The sequence below is a fragment of the Polyergus mexicanus genome, unplaced genomic scaffold (assembly GCF_030449975.1).
Source record: "Polyergus mexicanus isolate NDT 795.1 unplaced genomic scaffold, iyPolMexi1.0 SCAF_7, whole genome shotgun sequence".
In the NCBI taxonomy this organism is placed as follows: domain Eukaryota; kingdom Metazoa; phylum Arthropoda; class Insecta; order Hymenoptera; family Formicidae; genus Polyergus; species Polyergus mexicanus.
In genome coordinates, this window is record NW_027223327.1 from 9,023,898 (window position 1) to 9,047,594 (window position 23,697).

The 23,697-nt window shown below is 36.8% G+C and overlaps 1 protein-coding gene and 1 long non-coding RNA gene across 3 annotated transcripts in view; one reads left to right on the forward strand and one right to left on the reverse strand.

Moving 5' to 3' along the window:
- The window catches only part of LOC138935028 (microtubule-associated protein futsch), a 50,946-nt gene that overhangs the window by 25,069 nt on the left and 2,180 nt on the right, over nt 1–23,697 (reverse strand). For both annotated transcript variants that reach the window (XM_070299272.1, XM_070299271.1), the window contains exons 3-7: nt 22,245–22,514; nt 1,370–1,468; nt 1,012–1,184; nt 697–854; nt 70–481 (exon numbers count right to left, since the gene is read on the reverse strand). In XM_070299272.1, the coding sequence (XP_070155373.1) occupies nt 70–481; nt 697–854; nt 1,012–1,184; nt 1,370–1,468; nt 22,245–22,512 (1,110 nt within the window). In that variant the 5' untranslated portion in view covers nt 22,513–22,514. The remainder of the gene's footprint in view (nt 1–69; nt 482–696; nt 855–1,011; nt 1,185–1,369; nt 1,469–22,244; nt 22,515–23,697) is intronic.
- LOC138935217 (uncharacterized) lies at nt 6,500–7,498 on the forward strand. The gene is made up of 3 exons (XR_011447227.1): nt 6,500–6,720; nt 6,967–7,183; nt 7,413–7,498. It is a non-coding gene; the product is annotated as an uncharacterized lncRNA (long non-coding RNA).

A 23,697-nucleotide genomic window follows, 5' to 3' on the forward strand; every position in this document is an offset into this window, starting at 1 on the left:
TATATTAATAATTATATATTGATAGAAATTTTAGAAAAGATCAGGTATTGAGAATTGATGACTACTTACGACTAAGTTACAAAAGAAGTGACCGATTTGAGGGTAGACGTGCAACTCTTTCTTCTTGCGGAGGACGCTAAACATGCCGCCGATGTTGCTATTATTTATCCTAGTGACTAGAACTGCATCCAATCGATCTAGATGCCTGGTGAAGTCCCAGAAGCAGGCTTTTCTGGCAAAGCCGCCGTCGACGAGCATGTTGAAGCCGTTTATACCGAAAAGCGCGGCGTCACCTTGCCCACCGGGGAAGACGTATAAGGTCGGATGGCTAAATCTAATATTTCCGACAACGTCCGACGGTTCCATAAGCTGGTCCAGCGTTTGCGGCACGAGATACTGTCCAATGTAATTCGTGAAACTAATGATAGCCGGCATACCAGCCGTAAGAACATCGTCGGGATTTACTCTGACTCTGCAAAATCTGTTAACAAAAAAAGGATGAGAATAAAATATCAGAGAGAAAAATATAAAAAAGAGAGAGAGAGAGGCTCTCTCTTACACACACATATATAAAATTTATTCATATTTAAAAAAGAAATTTTGTCAGACTTTGTAAAACGTTATATTTTTGTGACGCACGAGTCAATTGTGCAATGAATTAAAATTGTTTCTGAATAAAAGGCGAACGATGCATACCTGCAACAAGCCTCCTTCGATAATCGACTTGTTGTCCAATCGCCGACACCGGCACAATGTATATCTACGGTAACGCTATTCTCGTAGGCACGAAGTACTCTCTGCACCTCATGTTCGCTGAATGCATCCAGAAAGTCTGCGAGACTGAAGGTTCCATCCTGAATAACAATTATTGAACATGTTTTTGATCCAACGTTACTTCCGGCCGATATTTCAAACGACTTTTATAGTATTAATTATTAATATTAATTATAGTATTAATGCGTTTTTTCCTTGTATCAATGATTGCGTGCAATATATTTCCGTGGAGCATACCTGCAGTATCCAGGAACCATTGCCGCCGAATGTGTATCCAGCGTGTATGATGTGCCGATGTTTCGTGAAACTTGCAAGGAGATTGCGAATACACTGTAACAATGTATTCGTCTGCGGGTGAATGAGAACTTCTGTCACGAGGTTCTCGGTGGCATATTGAATCAATCTTTCACCTAGGAAATCCCATTCCATCACTTATTAACGGATTATATTAAATAAAAGATATGTTGAAAGACGAAATAATGAATAATGATGTATTTTATATATACATATATAAATATCTTATATGTATAATATATATATATATATATATATATATATATATATAAATTAAATTTTAATATATTTTTATAATTACCATTTCTGGCTTCCTCGCCTTCGGGGGCTTGTGCTACTAAGGCCAATAGTTCCTTCTCCAGATCTACGTGACAACTGTCTTTATCCCATGATAGAAAACCTGCAACAATTGAGAAAAATAACGTTCGCTAAGTATAAGCAAATTTTAGAAGCAAAATCTTCTTCGCACATGTTAAGCAGATCGTCGCAGTATCGGAAAACTTTTAGAATAAAATCTGCATATAAATCATCGCTCTTTAAGATGAAACGTAACTTTAAGTATTCCAGCGACATGCTTTTTTATAAATTTGGCCAAACTTTTCCAAGACTGGCCCTGATATTTTGAATAGAAAGTAGGTTGTTCTCGTTTTAGATCATTGTTATATATGCGCATAAATTACAGAATTTGTTTAGAATTGCTCTAAATGGGCATTTATATCTCGTGAATTAGATAACAGAAAAAGTACATAATCTGGAGATTGTGATTGTCATTTCAAAGATTATTCCATTTAGGTCAAAATTTAAAAAAAAATTTTTTTAAATATTATTAAACTCTAAAAAATTTCATATATTAAAAATAAAAAATTTTCATATATTGAAAAACTTTTCTAAATCTTTAATAAAATGTTTCAAATTTTTGCTTAAATACTTATTAATTACAATATTGCATTTAAAAAGTGCATTTAAAATTGTGCATCACGATAAATTTTAACCCAGTTATTGTCAAAGTGTAAGACGTCTAGAGGTGAGTGGGACAGTGGGCTATAACTGCATATAAATGAGCAAGACTGCAGCGGTTTGGCTTCAATAGAGCAAGGGTAATTCAGTCACCGAGTGATGTAAGGTTAAGGTTAAGATGGTAAAAGCTGTCAAGTTCAGTTATGATTTGATTGATGAGAAAAGTAAATTAAGTATCCCATTACAGGTATAGTTTTTCGAACGCATCGTTTTTCCGGATTTTATCAACGAATAAAAAAGTATGGTACAGATTGAAAAATAGATACGAAAATTAATATATCTATTTCTTTATAATGTTTTTTTGTTGATGTAATTTATTTAACGTGCTTATAATGGCCATTACATTTATGGATTAGATAGTTTCGTATTACACATCCAAAAAGACAGTCTATTAAACATCCATTAAGAGGTTTTTATGCGTACAAAGTTATTTTTATTTAAAACGATCAATAAAGAAAAATGATCAATATTATAAAAAATAATTAATGCAATAATGTACGAGGACTTTAACTCTAAACGCTAATAACATTTTCCGCTCGTAAATTTGCAAGTATATTTGTTATATGTGAATATGAAAAAATAATTACACGCTATGTGCATAATTAATATGAAAAGAAAAACGAGCAAAAATGCATTTCTCAATGCATCAAGAATTGACGCGATAATTAGGATAAATGAATCAGCGATCGCAGTTTGTCATAAGGGTGAGTTGCACGGTCGGGGCAGTATCGTGACGTCACCGACACCGCACCCGTCACGTGGTTCCATACCAGCTGGCAATCGATCGCCGCACATCCTGTACCCACCCTCCATTGCCAACTTTAACGCGGGGATACTCCACTTTTGACACATCGTGCAAAAAGTTTCCGACGCTCTCAATATATTATCCCAGATACATTTCGGAAAAAACTATAAAAAAGCGATAAGAGAAAAAAATAAAATTAAAATATATACAAATTATTGTATGCAATTAAGAAGAAATATATCATATTTCAAATATAATACCATATAATGTAAGTATATTGACAGACATTAATATTTATCTCTCAATTTTGTGCAGTAATTTTTAAAATTTGATCTTATCAGTATTTCACGATCTAATCTAGGTATAAAGCTTTTCTTAGAGCGCTTTCCACAGGCGGAAGTGTTGAGAAATTTCCGCCCGACTTCTTGTGTCGAATTAAAGAATTGATGATGCAGCACAATGGAACTCGTTGCCAAGGGAGTTCGAACTTGCTCGTAATTCTATACTGGCGTGTACACAGACAAGTCTCGTTCGAGACGTTGCCTGGCAACATCGTAGTATCAATCAATGCTGAGGATAAAGACGAGTCGGAGAAAATTAACAAAAAAAAAAAAAAAGAAAAGAAAAGAAAGTAAACGAGCAAGAGGCATTAGCTCGCGCGACGGATTCCGTACAGCAATCTCTCGTTGCCTCCAATTTTATCCTACAATAAGTAAATACGTGTTGCATACTTTCCAGTAAACGTGGACGCTATTATTAACCGCGCGACTGATGAAACATATTCACATTCTCGCGAAATTATAGTTAAAACTGTGTATGTGTGTGTGTGAGAATTATGCGAATGTAGACAAATTGCCTAAACGAACTAGGCTCGTTAATTAATTAAAATTATATTCCATTAATTTTCCCGTGCATTTCTGCGGTTACAGCTATTTAAACGGATTTTGAGTAATTAATTTTTTCGACCAATTGAATAGATTAACGTCGAGTGAAAAATTTGAGAAAATTAAGAGATTGATTTCTATAATAGACAGCATGATTTGTGGCATATGAATGAAATAAATTTAAAAATTAAAAAACGATTTTGCCGATTTTCTATGAGCGAGCAGCGAAAAGTCACATCGTCGTTGCTACTGAATATATCGAGTGTGCTTGATGTGTCAAACTGATTGGAAGCCCCGAGGTTGAAATGCGAGAGAAGCCGTTCCTCGTGGATCGCGTTACTTAATGCTCACCGTTTCCCACCGGTTTCAATCGCAATAAGTGTCAGAGCGATAGCGACAAACCCGAAAATTTGCATAGAGCGAGTCATCTCAAGCGAAATGCTGCATCCATCCGAATTTTTCCGATATAAGATGCATCGTCAGCAGAAAAGATAGAAATTAAAGATTATATAATTTTTTTTAAATGCCATCTCAATGCTATAAATGTTATGCGCGAAAAAATAATCTCCATAATTAATAAAGGAATAATGTATTTAATCCCAGAAATCAAATTTGCTGAAATTATGACCATTTTATTACAATTCTTGACAAATCGCGTAGATTTGCATTAATTTGCGGGGCAGTTAATTAAATAATTAACCGCATAGTTAATTATTAAATAATTAATTATATATATTGATTAATTTAATATCGGCAAATTAATAACATAAAATTTAAGTTACAGTTCTCTAACGCATATTTCACGTTTTGCTTGCAAGTACTTTCGCAGCTTCCGTTCGTTCGAGATAAAAAAAGATGTTGTCCCGTAAGGCCAAACATCTCGTCGACAGGTCTCTTCTTCTCTCTGCGTTTATTACCGAAGTAGCTGCTAATTGTAGTTAATGAATTCTATGACGCATTATCGTATTGCCTGCTGATTCACTATTTAACTCGAGTACTCAAAACGGCATAGCGTTGCCTCGTCAATGATCGCGGCATGTAACTTGCTTACCCAATTAAGGAAGTCGAATGCTATTAATTAAACGCGTGACTTTTATAGCAGTATCGGTCTGTGCGTGCAATGAATCGATAGCTTGATGTTAAGTGCGGATTCGAGAAAAATAGAATTTATCAGCAACAGATAAAGGGATCGGAATATTGAATATCTGTCAACCCTATGAATATTCTCTAGAAATTTGTCATTATTCTTTTTTTAGTTTGCCAGATCAGATCTCTCTGGCTTTACTGAATATTCGTTTCTATAGATCAGTAATTTTATCAGCCGAACAATGCCAAGGATAAATACGATTTGCAATTGCAGTTAAGGGCAAAGTGCTTGTTAATTAAAGCCAGACTGCTTTAATTAAATTGCCCACGTGAACCTTGTATGTACGCTCGCAAATCGACGTTGCGCATTCCCCTGTGATGAGATGAATTATTTGCGAAATCGAAAGAACTATACGGCCGAAACTCTGTCGAGTAAATGGTATGTTTAAAGACGTATACGAATGAATAGATTCGACTTCGACAAATAATGTGAGAATTTCGACAATTGGAGCTAGAGAAGGTCGTTTTATGGATGGAATAACATCTGTCATCGTGTTAAAAAATGGTACTAAAGGATCGCATTTGTTTCACCGGAAATCCCGCTTTTAATCACAAGAGCGATATGTATCGCGATCAACTTACGAGTATGAGAATACGTGCGAGCATACGTATACACATGTGACATTTTCAAGTCGCAGACGTCGACGTATCTAGTGTCCCGCGGTTTCCGGCTTTAACGTGTGACATTCTGACATGTCGCTTCTATCTCCGGCACAATAAGGATGTATCTAAATAGGCGATCGTCATGCGAAAAGCGTAGGAAGTTTTCACGATTGTTCGCGGTAATACAGTGAATCGCGGCGCGTCTCATGATATACATATTGTATTTATAAAAAGGGGAGAAAAATCCAAGGCAAGTTTCATATCAACAAGGTCTTTCCCGTAACGAATTTTACGCAGATAATTTGATTTTATTACTTGCCGAATGAAATTTCTGCGCCGAGCAATTTTTTTCAAAGTGAAGACAAATCACACGAAGGTAAATTCTTCATTACTAATTGCAAAATTGTGTAGGACGCATATGCGTGTGTATATTATTATTATTAGACTCGAAATGAAAAATTATTATTCGAAAAATTTTTACTATTTCCGAAATGAAAAAAAAAGGTTTATTATTTAAAAAATTTCTACGCTATTAATTCTTGCCTTTGTGACCTCTTGCAGACATATACAAGAGATATCTGACACTCGCGATGTCCCTATGAATTAGTAGCTTAAGCTAAGTATAGACAAAACTGCACGTTTCTTCGCGGCAGCTTCGTACATCTCTTAGCGCGCTCGCCTTTCTCGATTTGCATTTGACTTCCTTTTTTTTTCCCTTAGTCGTTGGATGCCGGGAATGTTGGGTTTGTCCCGACTATGTTTAGAAATGGTTCCTCGTTGTCCTGCCTGCAACGCGTCTACGATGCGTGTAATAAGTACAATATATATGCGACGTGAAATACCGTTTTATAGCAGCACATCGGAAAAAGATTATTATGTAATATGATATATATTATATTATTCTATATAACATTTTTTAAAATTATTTTACAAGAATTTAAAAAAAGAGAGAGAGAGAGAAAGAGAGAAAATGTCTCTGTACAATTACTGTTTACGATTTTCAACTGCAGGATAATAATCACAATAGAATATCTATTATAAGGACGAACGTGCCAGTGTTCAATATGAGGATATTGCGAATATCGGCTAAATGAAATATAAGGGGAACGTAAAGTCTTTGTAACATAAGAGGATCGAAAAGTTTCTAGGAAAATTGCTGACGCCATTCCTGATTAATCTCTCCGAAGAAAATGCCGAAGAGAGGAGGCTGCCAATGTGACGATCTCCTGTTATTTCTGCTCGGCATAGATAATCCATGTACCTATTCCATTTTACAATTTTTTATTTCAAAAATAAAAAGAAAAAAATATATATATTTATACAATTCATTTTATGCCAATATCTTTTTTTGATAGAATTTCAAATATAAATTTGTATAAAATGATATATATAAATATCATAATTTAATATAAATTTATAACGTACATAGAAATTTATGTACATGTATGTGGTATGTGATTTCATCGATATTTATACGAGCATGTTTGATTTTGCTCTGCCAAGGGTCTTTGATCGAATGCGGAGTTTGACAGGCCGAAAGTAGATTCGGAGAGGAAAATAGTAGCGGATATTCAGAAATGCAGTGCGCGACCTCGACAGAGGGAGCATAGAGATCGACCTAGCTCACTCGCTGCTATTTATATTTCCAAGACAAGGGCGAAGACCTGGATCAAGGATTGAGAGTGGATGTGACAGAGGCCGTCTTTTTTTGCGTCGAAAGGTTGTAATAAAACAGAACGAAAGAGACATTTTATCGAGAAAAATTATGTTCGCTACCAATTATAAAATTTTAACATTTTCAAGATACTTAAATATACTAGAATGCCTTTTTCTCTAACAGAGAAAGAGTCTTTATTTTTTCTCTTTTCTATATTACAAAACTTTATCCGGAATAAAAATCATAATTATTTATGCCATTTTTTACGCGATATATCACAAATATATTGCAGTCATGGCGCAGATGCGAACAAAGCGGTCAGTAAATTCAAAATAACAAACGAGCTAAATATAACTACGATATGTCCAGAGTGTCTACTGCATCACTATTCTTTACCAGCCAATATTTTCCGTAATATATATATATATATATATATATATATATATATATATATATATATAAACAGATATTTTTTGAATTAAATTTAATAACTCGAAAGAAACACAGTCTGTTATTCTTGTATACTACTGCAATTTCACGCTAACTTTGAATATTTTTTAATAAGCAGTGCCGTGCGAAGAATCTATAAAGAGGAAGAGAAAGAGAAATGAAAGAAGGACTCGCCGGCTGTGGACGATGCGTCTCTCATGCATCTCTCATTGCGGAACATGCATATCTTTCTCTCCTCCTCCTCCCCCCCCCCACCTCCATTCCCTTTTCAGTCTACCTTTCAAATATATACATATCCACTTAGCAGTAACGCGGACAGCGTCGAGATGGAACATAGGAAAAATCCCGGTTGTGTCGGATGATTAATGAAGAAAGCGGAAGAGAGCGAGGCGCGTTGGCGTCTGTGTTGGCATTTTCTTCTAGCCAATGTACGCATTAATTACGGTCGATGCGAGAGCGAAACGAAGAGCGGGTTTTCTAGGTGATAAATTTTTTTATAACATTCTTCCAAGAAAATCTGGTTACCCAATTCAGATAAAAGAGCGCGAAGAAGCACAGGGGGAGAGAATTCTTGAAAAAAAAAAAGAACGCTCTTACGAATTGTTTGATGTCAGATCTGACGTAAACTCTAAACGCGGATACGTTGGCAATCATGATAAAACGAACGTTTTGGCACGAACGTAGCGTATGTATGTATGTATTTCCCCATCGCGGCTACAGATTTGTTCGCTGATCTATGTCGAGCTCATTTCGAAGCGAAGTCGACGCCGTCAACGGGGTGATGACGGCAAGAGCGAGGGCGAAAAGATGAATGTGCGATGAACCGTGGGTTCCCAGGTAACGTGACCCGTTTGTAGTTCAAGCGTGTCTGAATTGCTTCGGCTTCACGAGGTTTACACTTGTCCTCGAGCTTAGGGCACGAGCACGAGTCGTGTGCGATCAGCGGATCGTTTATATCCAGCACGCGCTATTGCTTACGATTACTTTATAGCCTCGTCATAATCAGGAATTATAAGCACGATATAATTTTATTGAGATCTTGAGATAATAAAAAAAAGTTACGTACTTCTCTCTTTCTCACGCTAGTCAAATATGGAAATTTATTTCTATCTTTTCATACCCTCCTCCTTCCTCCAGCCATCGTTATCATAAATATATCGCAGAAACTAATTTCGTTTCATTCATCATTAATTAATAAACGCAAAAATTTAACTTTGTCGCAATAATTTTATTCAATCCCCGATCCAGCCACGTATGAATATAACTACCAACAAAGTTTTAATCGGCTAATTGAATCGGAGTCTGGTGAATTGGAGCAAGTCTCTTTGCCTTTCTATAGATTGCAAACCTAATAAATTGGGGGCACTTTCGAAGTACCTTGTGCGTTAACTCTAGAACGTTCGAATATCTGAGAATATAGATATTGAAGTTTGCATCTCGAAGTTTTTGAATTCGAAGACTAGTCACGCGATAAAAGCTTTAGAGATTAATTACTAATATATTGATTTTTTTTTATCGTAGCACAAAATCAAATGCGAATGTAAATACTTGGGAGCGAGGACGGAAATATAAATTTCCATATTTGACTGGTTTTATTAATCGAGACATAAACGACGGCGTCGACGACAAAAATATTTTACGCTCGATTAAAATTAAAGGATCGTAATTCAATCGAAAAGGGACCCTTAGGCTGTCTTCTCGGCATTTATTAACGACGGCTGTGCGTGTGTATTGGTCTCGGGGTCAGGTTCAAGAACGAGGTAGTCGAGAGGCGAGATCCCGCGACTTACTCGCGACAGTGAGAGAGCGAAGCTGGCGTGGCGAATGCCACGATAAAATTAGATCCGCTATATTCGGTTGCGAGCGCACATGCCGAAAGTGTAAAATGGTCAACCGCACCCCGCTCTTATCACGCCTGCGATATAATAATCGGCACATAAAGATGACATATAAAATAAAAATGGAGAGAAGGGAAAAAAGCGTACATTTTAAATAAAGTAATAAAATAAGGGGATTTTAATTTTTCACTCGCACATAGATTGCGTTTATCTCCGCGATTAATTAAATTTTAATGAATTATACTTTAATAGATATTATCGCAAAATTTTATTAATTTACGTTTATCTCTTTGACGCGCGATTGATTTCGAGAATTTATAATAATTTATGGAATTTATTTGCTTATAAAGAAACGAAGATGAAATTTATCGTATTAATTTTATTCAGGTGCAATTAGATTGCATCAAAACGACAGTTTTCCGACATATATCTTGTCTGGTTTCTCCGTAAACGTTAATTAACACAGACATGTATTAGGGTCACGTATATAATTATCATCGTACAAGCCACTTCGTAAATTATGCAGCCGTAATGTATTCGGCTTTTCAATTCTTCGAGTAGCTAGCTGGAAAAGCTCGTTTATACCTGCTTCACGAGTGTAGTAGCGTACTATTGTATTAAACATACCAGTCCCTCAAGTACCCTTAACCCATTTACTACATGCCATAAATTTAACAAATTTTATACCCTGTTTTGCATTAACATAATATCTACATTATTAAAGATTAGTCTTAACATTTCTTAATTCAATAGGATATTGTTAAAGTAAATATTTTATTTCTATATAAAAAAAAATAATTTTTTCGAGATTTATATATATATAGTTATAAAAATATGTGTGTCTATGTATGTGTATATATAAGAATTTTGTGTATATATAATGTGTATATATAAGAATTTTCAGAAAGAAAGAGAGAAACGAGAAAAAAAAAAAATGTAATAATATATATTCAAAGTCTATTTCGCACAAAATTGCTAAATTACTGTTTGAACCGCACGAATGCAGATTCGCCCATAGATTGATAAGCGTGTATAATTTACGAAGTTTCCGTTGAACGATACACGCGGAATACCAGGTGACGGAACCTCGAGATGAACCTCGGAGACGATCCGCACAATCTAATTTGACAAATCCCCAAAGCCGATCCGGCTGGATAATACCGGCATCGTGTAACTTCAACTTTCTCGATCCTCCCCACGTTCTCAATCATGATTCATGTCGGCAACTATGCCTTCCTACATCGCGCCTATATACATATATATATATATATATATATATACACAATATACGTGCGCACACACGTGCGTACGTCGAATATCTATATATATTTACATATGTATTACCGGGGCCCGGTATATAAAACCTTGATATGCCAATCCTACGATCGTATGTGCGTGTACATACATTGATATCCATATTCACACATACTTGCAAAGGTCCCACCTATTTCACCCTTCCTATATTCACATATTTCTCCCGCGCCTCGTTTAATAAAAGCGTAAAATGCATTTTGCGAAGGACGCGATATATTAATATTCGGTGCCCTTCTGATATTTCGTGCCGTTTCGCTTTTAAGAAGAAATTGAATAGAGATTAGCTACGTTAAAAGTTAATAAATCTAATACATTTCCCAATTCATGAACCATTTGACATTGCGTAAAAAAAAGGGCACATATTTTTTATCTTTTAAAATATAAAAAATAAAAAATTAGTTTATAAATATAAAATAAAGATTTGTCCTGTAGAATATAATTTAATCTCCAAATCGTCAACATTATCTTATAACGAGCTGATTCTAGCATAGTGATTGTACCACGAAAATTTTATAGTGACTATACACAAGAATTCACGAAAATAAAAATTTTAATTCTACAGGGCAAATCTTTACTTCAACTCACAAATTAATTTTATATTTTAAAAGGCCAAAAGTGCTTTGCGCGCAATGTTAAATTCATAAATCTCGAAATGTATTAGATTTATTAATTTTTGATGTAGCCGACTCCTCCTTAATCCCCAACGAGCGAGAGGAAACGTGGTTCGATTTACGCTCTTCTCGTACAGGAAAGCTCCGATTTATTGGCGCGAGTGTTATGTCATGTTATTCGCACGTACATCACGCTCGTAATCAATGAGGCGGCGTAAAGTGCGCGTTAACCCTTTCGCTATTCCGAGCATGTTCAGCCGGCTAGAATCGAGAGATACGGTCGTCGATCGAGGTCTCTCGCCGTCTTATAGCATAATTATTTCATGCCGGTTTACGCGGAACGTAGCAATTTAATCCTCGTTACATGATCAGCTCAAAATTACAAGGATATATAATACGTCAAACATTTATTCTTCTAAAGAAAAAAATTGGATGGGAAAAAAATTGCATTACTATTACATGAAATTTAAATATTGATGCAGAACAGTAAGAACCCGTCGACTTTGAAGCGCGAGAAACACGAAACGTTCGGCGTTCAATTTCATTGTCGCTGGACGAAGTAGAAACGGGCGTGTCCGGCCGAACAATTTTTGCCACTCGTTTCGCCTCTCATTTACGAACGGGCTTCTCAGAGGAAGGGTCACTGTCGAAGGTGAATCCTCGTCGAGCTCGAAATAAACGCATGAATGAATTCGCGTCTTGCCTTCTTTTTCCGCTCGACTGAACCTACCTATCTATACTCGATATAGGCGCTCTATGAGTCAGACAGAACCTGTCGAGATCAGACAGCACGTTTGCATTGTACTCGCGGCATATCAAGCGTCTTGCATACACGCAACAAACGGACGAAGGAATGGAAAAGTCGATTACGGGGGGACGGAAGGGGATTCCGGGGATCCCCCGGTATATGTCGCTCGTTAAAGCCCGCGCCCACGCATCCGAAAGTTACAGACACATCGAGTTGTAGACAGTTGTCAACTCCATCGTGTCGCGGGGAAAATGTATTATTCATTAATTTCCAACTGTAAGATTTAGTAAGAGAATTTCTTGAAAATTCCCTAATTTTCTAGGTATTTTTATTAAAAATTCCAGGTAAAGAGAATATTTTGAAGGTTTTTCTTCGCAACTTTTTAAAATAAGTTTTTTTTTTTTATTATAGACGTTTTTTTCAAATACTAGATTTGCCAATATACTGAAAAAAAAAAATGTAAAGAATATAAAAGAATATGTACTTCAATATTTTGTTAAAATATTAAATATATATAAACAGTGATACATATTTATTAAATATATTTTAAACGCATAATTGATAACTTGGCATATATTGCCGACTGTTTGTAATATAAGAGAAAAATTCATCAAGGAAAGAATTTTTTTTTTTTAATATTCCGGGTCTCAATAAAATTCTATGAGAATTCCCTGATTTTTCCATGTACAAAAGAAATCCCTGAGAATTTTCCAGACAACCTATAAATGTATTTATTCATCTTCGACGCAATTCAACACGGCGAGTCATCATCTCCGTACAAAGTTGAAACGACTCGAAAGATGCTCGCGCGAGACGGTGAAATGCGATCGTCAGGTATGTATTGCATTGTCAGGTATTGTTGCTTCGTTCCCCTGCGATGCGCGATATGGCACTTCGAGATAAAAATCTCACGGGGAAAGACGACGAGTCGAGGGAAGAAATGGTAATATGTACACGCGGCTCTCGCGTGTCGTAAAGTGTGAACAAAGTGGAAAGCAATTACGATAGAATCTCTCTCTCGGTGGAAGCGACGATTCTATATACGCTGATTTCTCATTAATTTATTTCGTACGGACGAAACATTCGCCAGCCGTTATCGAAATTGCCCAAAAACTATCTGAAAATTAAGAATACCTATTTTTTGTGTAATATTATTATAGAAAAAAAAAATAATTAGTCATTATTACAGAGTATGAATTTTTCATAATGTCTTTCGGTGCGCGCAAACTCATTTTTTCATATAGAGTAACTCGTATTATTGATACGATAGAAATATATATACGCGGCATCAATGTCTGAAGCTTCTCATGTTGCGCGATTTTTCGTCTGCGCAGAAGATTACCGAGATTTTTCTATCGAAATCCTTGGCAAACGATATCGAAAAAAAGCAAAGCGTTCAATATCCGCCATGCCACTGAATATCTCGCGTGTGTGCGTGTAAAAGCAATATAAATACGGTAAGATGTACATATATGTATATTCCCGGAATAATTTTTTTCTTTTTCAAGCTTCATGGAAATCAATTTTTCTGTCACACAAGCGAGAATAAATAAATACATTTATATCGATAATATTTCGAAAGTCCACGACGTTAAACATGAATCGAATTTGAAACTGAAACTGATCCTTTTTTTGCGTATTTTTGTCGATGCTCGTCGAGCCGTCTGCACAATTCACAACTGCATTCCTGTCAAATGAATCTGATCGAATTTAAAATCTTTTAAAATAAAAGAGGATTTTATTTTTATATTGTAAAATCGTACAAATAAAATGCACCACGTGCATGGATGCGACGTAACGGCATATTGTATTGTGTAATATACAATATTATGTAATATACACAATACAATGTTTTATAGTGTTAGTTATAATATCAGAGATGATGGAAAAGTGAATACAGTATAATATATTTCAAATAATATTATGTATATATAATATATATAATTCACATTAGTATATATATATATAAAGCAATATTTTCCATAACGTTATAGCTTTTTGCCGATATAGAGTAAAAATTTTACGTATCTCGGCTCACCTTCTTTAATTAAAATTTAATTATCAGAGAAAATATCATTTCGAAAATTGTCAAAATTCTCGCCGGATGAAAGGTATCCCATATATATCCCGATGAGACAGATCCATCCCTCAAGCGATCCGCTAATAACTCTATCTGTCAGCCAACAGCGCCAATTTTGCGCGGCGATGATTCCATCAACATTTCGCCGAATTGTTCCGGCGTGGAATTTAGGTCAGTGTAATAAAATTATCCGATGATCCATGACAGACAATCTCGTCGCCTATATTCCCCGGGGATAGACTATATCTTCGCTTAAAGATTTTGTCGTCTAGTAATTTGCGCCTCTCTCCGTTCTGTAAAATTTTCTCGCGAGGATTAGCTACTGAGGTGATATAAAGATGTCGAACATTATTAGATTATTGCTAAAACGCGTTCGCTCCGCAGGACACGGAATTAAAACTTTTCATTTTCATTAGGGGGAACCCGAGACAGAATACACAGGATCCACAAACAACAACTTTACAGTCGCTAAATACGATGCTCTCGTCTCATCTCATCCCGCGCATATCCTCGCTAAATTATATTGTACAATATTTCGCTGCAACAACATTGTTTCTCACCTCAAATCTTTCGATAATTCGCAAGGGACATTATACAAAGTGAAACTGTAATTAATTTTTAACTAAATAATTTTTTCATTAAATATTTTCATCGAAAAAATTCAAGCTCGTTTTATTTTCTCCCTGCATTTCTTTCCTTTAATTTTCCTTATTTCGGCAATTGCGATTGAGAGTCACGTTTCACCTGTCTTGGTCATTATACAATAATTCTCTCCCCCCCCCCCTCGCTTCTTCATCCCTCAAGTCTCCCTTATGCACGATGCATTCTATTTGTCTTTGGTCGCGCTTTTATTTACCGACGCTGACGTTACTCTCGGGTTCGATCGCCCTCAGCGAGAGACGAGGATGAAATGACATCGTTATTTCGGCTTAGTGACAGTTTTCACTCCAAGCCGGAGTGGATGGATTATTGATCCAAGTTCTGGGACTGCGGGGATGCGGCCGTAGGCAGGTACCAACATGCGCATGCCGCATCAACCTACAGCTACACCCTCGTCCTCTCTCGCTCACCCCATCGTCGCCCCGTTCCTCTTTGCAATCTTCCCTCCACGATCCTCTCGTCCTTTCACCGCTTCACGCACCTTTCCTGCCCTCCTCTCTCTTCGTCTCCTTTCGTCGTCCTTTGCAACCCTTCGCTCCGCGATTATTATATTTTCTTCTGTCTCTTTTACTCTGTCTGATATACTCTCTCTCTCTCTCTCTCTCTCTCTCTCTCTCTCTCTCTCTCTCTCTCTCTCTCTATTTTCTTTCATCCTCTCCTTCTTATAAGCATTATTGCAAATTATTGCCTCTTTTTATATATTGAAATTTTATTCCTTTCTCCTGACTTCCATTGCGTCATTTTATATCTTTTGTTTTGTTTTTTTTCAAATTTTTATTGTTTTTATCTACATATACGACGAGATTATAATTATATAATAATTACGATGATCCTGGCGAACAAGAACATTCGATTCATATCGCTCTTTTATGTCCGTTTTCAACTGCCTCATCATATCTTTTCTTTTTTCGCTATCTTCTCTCGGCAATTGGTAATTTTTTTTTCTCACATATCTTCTGATTTCCCCATATTCTATGGTTACATTGTGTCTCTCTTACGATCTCTTTCTTACAGAAATTTATAATACGACGCGTTTTCCCCCTTTCGAATAAAGAAAATGACGTTACATCTTAAATATCTATATATCGAGAGATTCTTTTGCTTAACGACAGATGTAAATTCTGTAACTTGCACACTTGCAATTTTTTTTTCGTACGACGCACAGAAACAAAAGTTTGCATTCAATTAAATACGGTCGCGCGACGCGCACTTTACTCGCTAATTGCGTACGCTGCCCATTAACAGCGCGCAAACGCTCTCTTCATGAGAGCCAATGTTGAAATTTATTTCGCGCATTAATAATCCTGCGAGTTTGCCGGTGACACGAATAGTTCATATTGATCTTTTTCTCCTCGAATCTTCGCAATTTCCGTAATGTCAATATTACGTACGAATCATATCGTATCGTTTTGAAAATAACACGGATAATTTTCTTCAAAATAAGTTCTATAATAAAGAGAGCCTCGTACGCCCTATATTTATAATTGCTATTGCAGATTCTTCTAATTTTGCGAACGCCCGATTATGTCGTTACGAGATAACGGTGCAGCGTGAATAAATTCTACTCTATTAAGCGTTAATTAATTAATAGAGTATATCAATAATTTGGCGTGTATATTTATCTCTGTTAATTTGATACCTCCCTTTACGAGACATAAAATGCGAATGTATATAGTTTTCGATTATTTTTCAAACTTATTTCGCCAGCAATAAATTACCGCCGTATTTCCGTATTTCCATGTTGCATTTTTGGGGCAATTTCAGCGTTTTATCAAATTTACAACGCAATCTCGTGGCAGATGGTACGACGAGAAAATCGATCATCGGTTTCATCCAACAAGCGACACACGCGGCTCATTTATATGTATTACGTAACACATACTTGAGAGCGTGTAGAGAATATTATTATTATTATTATTATTATTCGCATTACGGAAATTATGTACTTAACTAATATATCATACATTAGTTAGGGGGAGAGAGAGAAAGAGAACATCATACGGCTGAAATTAATTTTACGTTACTCTATATTTATATATCAAGCCTTCCGTACAGAGAGAGAGAGAGAGAGAGAGAGAGAGAGAGAGAGATCAATATTTTTTATACTTACGCACTAGATTCTCGGCATAAATGTAAATGTTTAAGTAAATTTGACGAACGCTCGATTAACATTTGCAGCCGACAAATTCTGATTTGCAGCGCGAAACATTTGTCGTATCGCACCGCGACGAACAAAGTGCGCTACAGATGACCCATCAGTATTTCGGAAAGCCGATAATCCAAACATTGTCGAGTATACTATGTAGTATACACGCGAGAGTCATGCGTATGCGTTCGCGTGTAATTGTATGTTCGTCACACACACACACACACATGTGATTGCTTGTGTACGAACTTTCGTGTATACAGACACCGATTGAATTATGTGAATATTTAGAGACGATGACCCGAGTCTTCACGAGACGAGAATACACGCGCGACGATTGATCGGATGCTCGCTCGTCCGTATATTTACCACCGGGCTCTAAATCGGTATCGGCGCGATCGCAACTGATCTCCTAAACTCAATTTCGGACCTGCCAATTACGGAAGGTAACTTTATCATGCATATCAATTTTTAAGTGTCGATATCGCGAATCCGCCATATCGTAATTGTGTTCATGTCATCCCTCGATTTCGAGGAAATCGATCGCGCTGTTTCTGGCAAGCGAATGTTCCGCTGATGTTCATAATATTAGATACGATATTCCTTATAAAACATGTATGTATTTCGCAAGGTGCGTCACGGCATGGGAATAAGTTGCGTGGGGAATCCCGCAGACAGAATTCTATGAAATTATTCGGACCCCCATCTGGTTTGCATTATAATCATCATAAATAATAAATTCGCCATTGATTGGCGAGATTAAACCCGCGGCGCGCGTTCAAACAGACAATGTCGTTGCGAAAAACAATAGTTTTAACACATGAAAAAGATTGCTTGGCGTTTCGAAAAAATTACAAATAATATAGCACATAGTTAGCGTCTCGTAATATCTTTACGCAAGAAAATGTAATTTGTTTTTTTATTATCAGTTTCTTTTTTTTTATATCGAAGGAAGTATTATATTTTTACTCGAAGTTAATATGTTCGTATCATTAGAGAGCCGGCAGAAAAGCGATCATTAAAAGAAATCGCAGACACGACAGTATCAAGCCTTCATAATGGTACGGTCAATAGCTTCGGGGACACTTTTTGTCCATTTTCCTCTGCGGAGTCAGCAGATTCAAGGTAATTTACCATATTTAGGACGCTATTAATATGAGCAATAATCATCAATATAGGATACATTATATCTGTTAGATTATAATATCAAATATTAATTAGTAAAATATTATCGGCCAAATAATTTCGTAAACGATGATTCCCGACATCAAAGGGCATGTAAAGTATTCCTAAATTAAAAATGAAAAAAGATCACATACAATATTTTTGACAATTTTTTAAAAATACTTATACAAAAATATACTGAATATACGTACATATGTATCCCTGCAAAAAAGAAGTAAAACTAGATTTTATTGTCTCTTCGAGAGCACAGTCCTCTATTTATCTCTGTTATCTGCCATGACTAATGGTGATCTGGAGGACCGATAAAAGAGAAAGAATATGAGGCAACGTTGAAGCGGCTTTTGATTTGTTCATAGAAGAAACTCCTGCATCGCGGAGAGAAACAAGACTAACTAACATAAGAGGGAACGTGCGACATCAGGGACGTATATCGTCGCCGAGATCGGCGAGAGGAGAGCTTCCTCGAAGTGCATGTCGGGGATCTATAAATACAAACGGACATTTAAGGCCTGTAACCCCCGCCCGTGGAGAGCAGAGGATAGACGTATAACGTGAGAGAGATGATGTGCACACGTGTGTGCACGCTTTTGCGCGCTCGTATGAACAAGAACCCATGAACCACGTATAGAGATATTATACTTCGTGTCCACGTGTACGATATGTCAAAAATCATGTCCGATTCGATCATACGGTCGAGAATTACAGAGAGAGTCACGAAATTAAAAATCATCAAAATTTATCAATTTTTGTTTGCAACAAAAAAAGAATGTATTGTATATTTAAATAAATATTTATTGCTCCCTGTTTTATTTTTACCATTAATATAGCTGTTTAATATTGAGAAAATTAATTAACCCGAGAAATTCGGCTACGCCAAATCGTGATTGACAGCATATTAAATCACGGTAACACCAGTTACGGTATATACCTGTTACAGTAAAATCGTTGTAAATAAACTTGTCGGAATTGATGCGTCTCCGATAAATAACTTTACGTAGACGTAGCTATTTACCAACTATAAATAGAACGTACGTAACATGGAAAGATATCAATAAAGTGTATATATATATATATACCGTGGATGCAGCGTAAACATCTAATCTTCGATATCGCGATCAAACTGGGATATTCAATAGAATTTAATTAACACGGGACGATAAAAAAAAATGTGTATGTGTGTGTATAATTTGTGCGATTGCCTTTAATTATTCATGCGAAAATTTTTTGTACAAGCGTGCTTGAATCGTCAGGCCGACGAAAATAAGATCCTTTCGGAAGGAGCGCGAGCCGTTTGTCAAAAATAAATTGCTATTATCATTTCCGCATGCACGTGCTTCACATGAAACGTACGTGAGAAAAAACGAGAAGAGAAAAAAAAAACATTTATTACGACCAGGATTACGCGCGTGAAGAAACACTCGCCGAGCGGAAAATAACTCTTTCAGAAAACCACGCTTTTTTCCAATTTTTAATATCGCGCTGTATTACGTATCCCATGATATATATATATATATATATATATTCTGCGATTCCGCGAACTTTCTGAGCGAGCACAAACGATCGCAATTTGCCTTTGAAAGGAAGCCCGCTCGGGCGTACAAAAATTTCTCTTCTTCATGAAAAACGAGGGTCCTTAGGATCCCTTGGCCTTTGTGCGAGGAAATAGAGCGTCCTGCAAGGACATCGTAATACGGTAGAGCCTTGCTTCACTCGAGTCTTCGTCCTATAAAGTGATAACGCATCCGCAGGAAAATAAAAATTTGTTCTCTTCAAACTCGTCATCTTATCTGTCATCTTAATTGTCGTCGTTGCTAAATCTACATTCGCCTTTGCGCGTATGCAAAGCTCTTTGAGCGTCTACTTAGAATCTCGTTAAAGAGCAAGAAAACTGCTGGAGACTATAAAGAAAACGAGTATGCTTCTTCTTGCGACAAGGATTCGACGAGCTTGAACCAGAGAATCCGTGAAACCGAGCGCGTTTTTCGGTGTATTTAAAGGCCGCACACGCGGTAACGCCCGCAACGCGCAGTAAATGGCGCAGCAAATGTCTTTCGTAGGCTCGAAATCTACCGCTAAATTTATACGAAGGAAGAGAGGAAGTCCATGCGGAGGTCCGCGAAGACAGAAGAAGCAACGGAGGCACTCCTTTCGACCAAGAGAAGAGCGAACGCCGGAGCTCCCTTGAAGGCGTTCTTGCGCGAGCTTATGGCCGCGAGTTTAAACTTAAAGAGAGAGATCCCGATGTCGGTCTTGAATAATATCTCTTTTCAAAAGAGATGAAGAAATTATAAAAATCTTAGAGAGAGAGAAAAAAACATAAAAACGTTTCCGAACGTAAGACGAGAGAAGAATAATTAATAGCTATTATTATAAGAAAAAATAATGGCTTGATAATAATTGAAAATAAATTGAATAAGCTCGAGTAATATATAGAGATTTTTGGAAATAAAATAATGTTAAAAAAAAGGACGCACAATCTCCCTGCATTTATTACGTTCTCGTAGAATGACGATGAAATTGTGCGCTTTAATATATAATTAAAGTACATAATTAAGGTTAAAAATTCCGCATACCTTCCGTAAATGAGACTTGCCATTAGCGCCAAAGCTACCGGCGTAGCCGGTATAGCCGCGTTATCGCATGACATTTCGCATAATCATCGTCGCAAATGCAAACGCGCTGCGCTATACAATTTGCGCACGAAAGGATTGAAAAATCGACGGATAAACGTTAAATAAGGCGCCGACGAGCGCACCGTTAAAAATCATTGTTGGCGCAATGCGGAAATCACGTACGATACGAGCTCTCCCCCTCTTTTCCTCTCTCTCTCTCTCTCTCTCTCTCTCTCTCTCTCTCTCTCTCTTTAAAAACGCCGCGTATTAATTTTAGTATATCCATACGGAGAGGTAACGTATTATGGAATTTTGTTATCCCAAATGCAAAGATATTTTGTGCCGGCGCTTTAAAAAGAGAGAATCTTAATTTTAATAGATTTATTATAAAATTAAATGTAGAATGGCAACAGGAACCAGAGCCCCTATTGTCATTCTACATTTAATTTTATTAATTACTCGGAAAGGCCTTTCTAAACTAAGATTTATTATAATCAAGTTGTGATATCGCGATATCTTTTTTTATCAATGAAATTCTGGGATCTCGCATACTGTGAAAACAGAACGTAAGCATGTGTTTCCTTTTATTGATTTCTTATGTGTCTCTAATTGAATATGTAAACCACGTTGTTGGGACTAATTATGAATCCCAAGCACACAGCCACATATAGCGATTGTAAGAATGCTTTCGTGACGATAATGATAATAGCAGTAAAATATTATGAGATATTTATGAGAAAACGATGTACGTTCGGCAAGAATATATTAATTTAAATTTTCAAAAATATTACAAAAATAAGCTCGTTTTTTTTTCTTAAATTAAATTATATAGATTTTTTTAAAAATATCTCCCTCAGAATCGCCGAATATCCTTTTAATGACAAGCTCTTTGGCTAACTTGAAATCCATTGACATTTCCGCTATAAAAAAAAAAAAAAAAAAAAAAAATTCGCGAAGAAACCATCGTTAAAAAAAAATGTTAGTTTTATGATCCGCCTAGCAACCGTCGACTTCGGTTTGTCCGATAATTGAAGGAAGGAAAATATAAGCGGAGGAGGACGAGCACCGTTAGACCAACGTCCAGGAAGTATGCAACGACGACGGATACGCGCAATCTTAATCCCGTGAAACGCGCGACATCGCGAAACGAAAATCTGACCGAAATGGAAGCCAGTTGTTTTACAAGCGCATTCTTATCCCAAGCTGCATGCCAATCGTATCTCGCGATTGTCGCGTCCGATACTCTCTCATACGGATACGCTAATAATTACATATATCAGGCGTAATCGTACGCATACGTTAATGCGTGCCGTTAAAATGATCACGCGTTGAAGAAGCATTCGAAAAACTCATCAAATCTTTCGCGCACGGAGAAAGGGGTCTCGTCTATTGTATCTCCCATTAATAGTAGCGATAAATGACCGTTTACGATCGTAAACTCCTGATTTACAATCGGCGATTTAAGAAAGTGACGACTCACCTTTCGCGAGGCGATTCAGGATGAGATCCTTGTGCTGCGCGGTATGAGGCTCAGGAAGCACGACGAGAAGATAACAGCCGCTCAGAGGCGACGGCGGCGGATGCTGTTGCTGTTGCTGTTGCTGAGGAGTCGTTTGTACCGGTACCACAGCGCCGGTATTCGGCGTGCTGGGTGACGCATTCTGTTCGACGTTCGTCGACACGGCGCCCTCCCCTCCTCCTCCTCCTCCTCCTCCTCCACCCTCCCCGGTGGGGTCCGTGGTACTCATTGCTGCAACATTATAATAGAAGTTATATAATTAATAAAAGGAAATTCATTCTGTGTTAAATATTGATAAAAATCAATGTATTGAAAAAGAGATTTGTACAATATTTCTCACAGCAAAACAAATGTATGGGAATTTCAAACAAATTTATTGGAGAGAGATAATTTCTTTTTACACTGATTATATTATTTTTGCCGTTTTATTAACGAACTGATATCTGATCTGTCAGACATTAACGATGATTACTCTTGTCTCAGTGATTAATCTTACGTAATTATGGTAATTTATTCTTAAATCGGATAAATTAGATTTAGATATATATTGCATTTTCAATTATGTATATAAAAACGTAAATATATATATATATATATATATATATGCGCATATAAAAGTGCAAGTGCAAAACGTTTTATCATTGAATGCTGATCGCTAATTAATGCCATGTTAAGTGGTCAGTCCACTTGTTTCTACTTTTTCATTCAAATGTAATCAACTTTTCATGCCGCTATATTTATTCCTCTCTTTGCTGGCTTCTATTAACGCTTCAATTATCGAGAATTAGTTTTTATCTCACAAAAATTATATTGCTGCAACGGATCTTGCCGAGAGGAAGAAAGATATACAAAATTTGAAAGAAAGGCCTTCGTAACATTCTCGTAAAAATAAATTTCTAAACTTTTCATTAAGGAGCTAGGCAGCGACGTAATGTTACCACGACTATTGCTTTCTATTAGTGTACACACGTCGCATGCGTGATGCTAATTGCAATTAACGCGTTTGACGCGCCGCGAGAGAGCGAAGAACGAAAGTTGCAGCCTGCATCAGATGATTTATGTTCCACTATCACTCGAGGATTATTCGTTAAATTTACCTCGGTCCGCCGCGCCGTTATACCATTCCTATACCCTCCTATATACTCGGATGCACCATCTGCATCGCGTACGAGATGAAACGGACCTCGGGGCCGAAATAGAAGTGGCGAGGAAAAGTCTAACATCGCGCGAGGGGTTGTATACAAAGTGCCCCTCTCTCGCCTTCTATTCGCTCTTCTGCTTTTAAGTCGAACGTGATCGCGGATCGTAATCTCTTTCCCGTTGAAGACGATATTATTGTCCTAATGTTCGCTTTATGGCCGACGACCGTATGTACCGGTCAACTTTATGACGGTACGATCAATCGCTCGCGTTG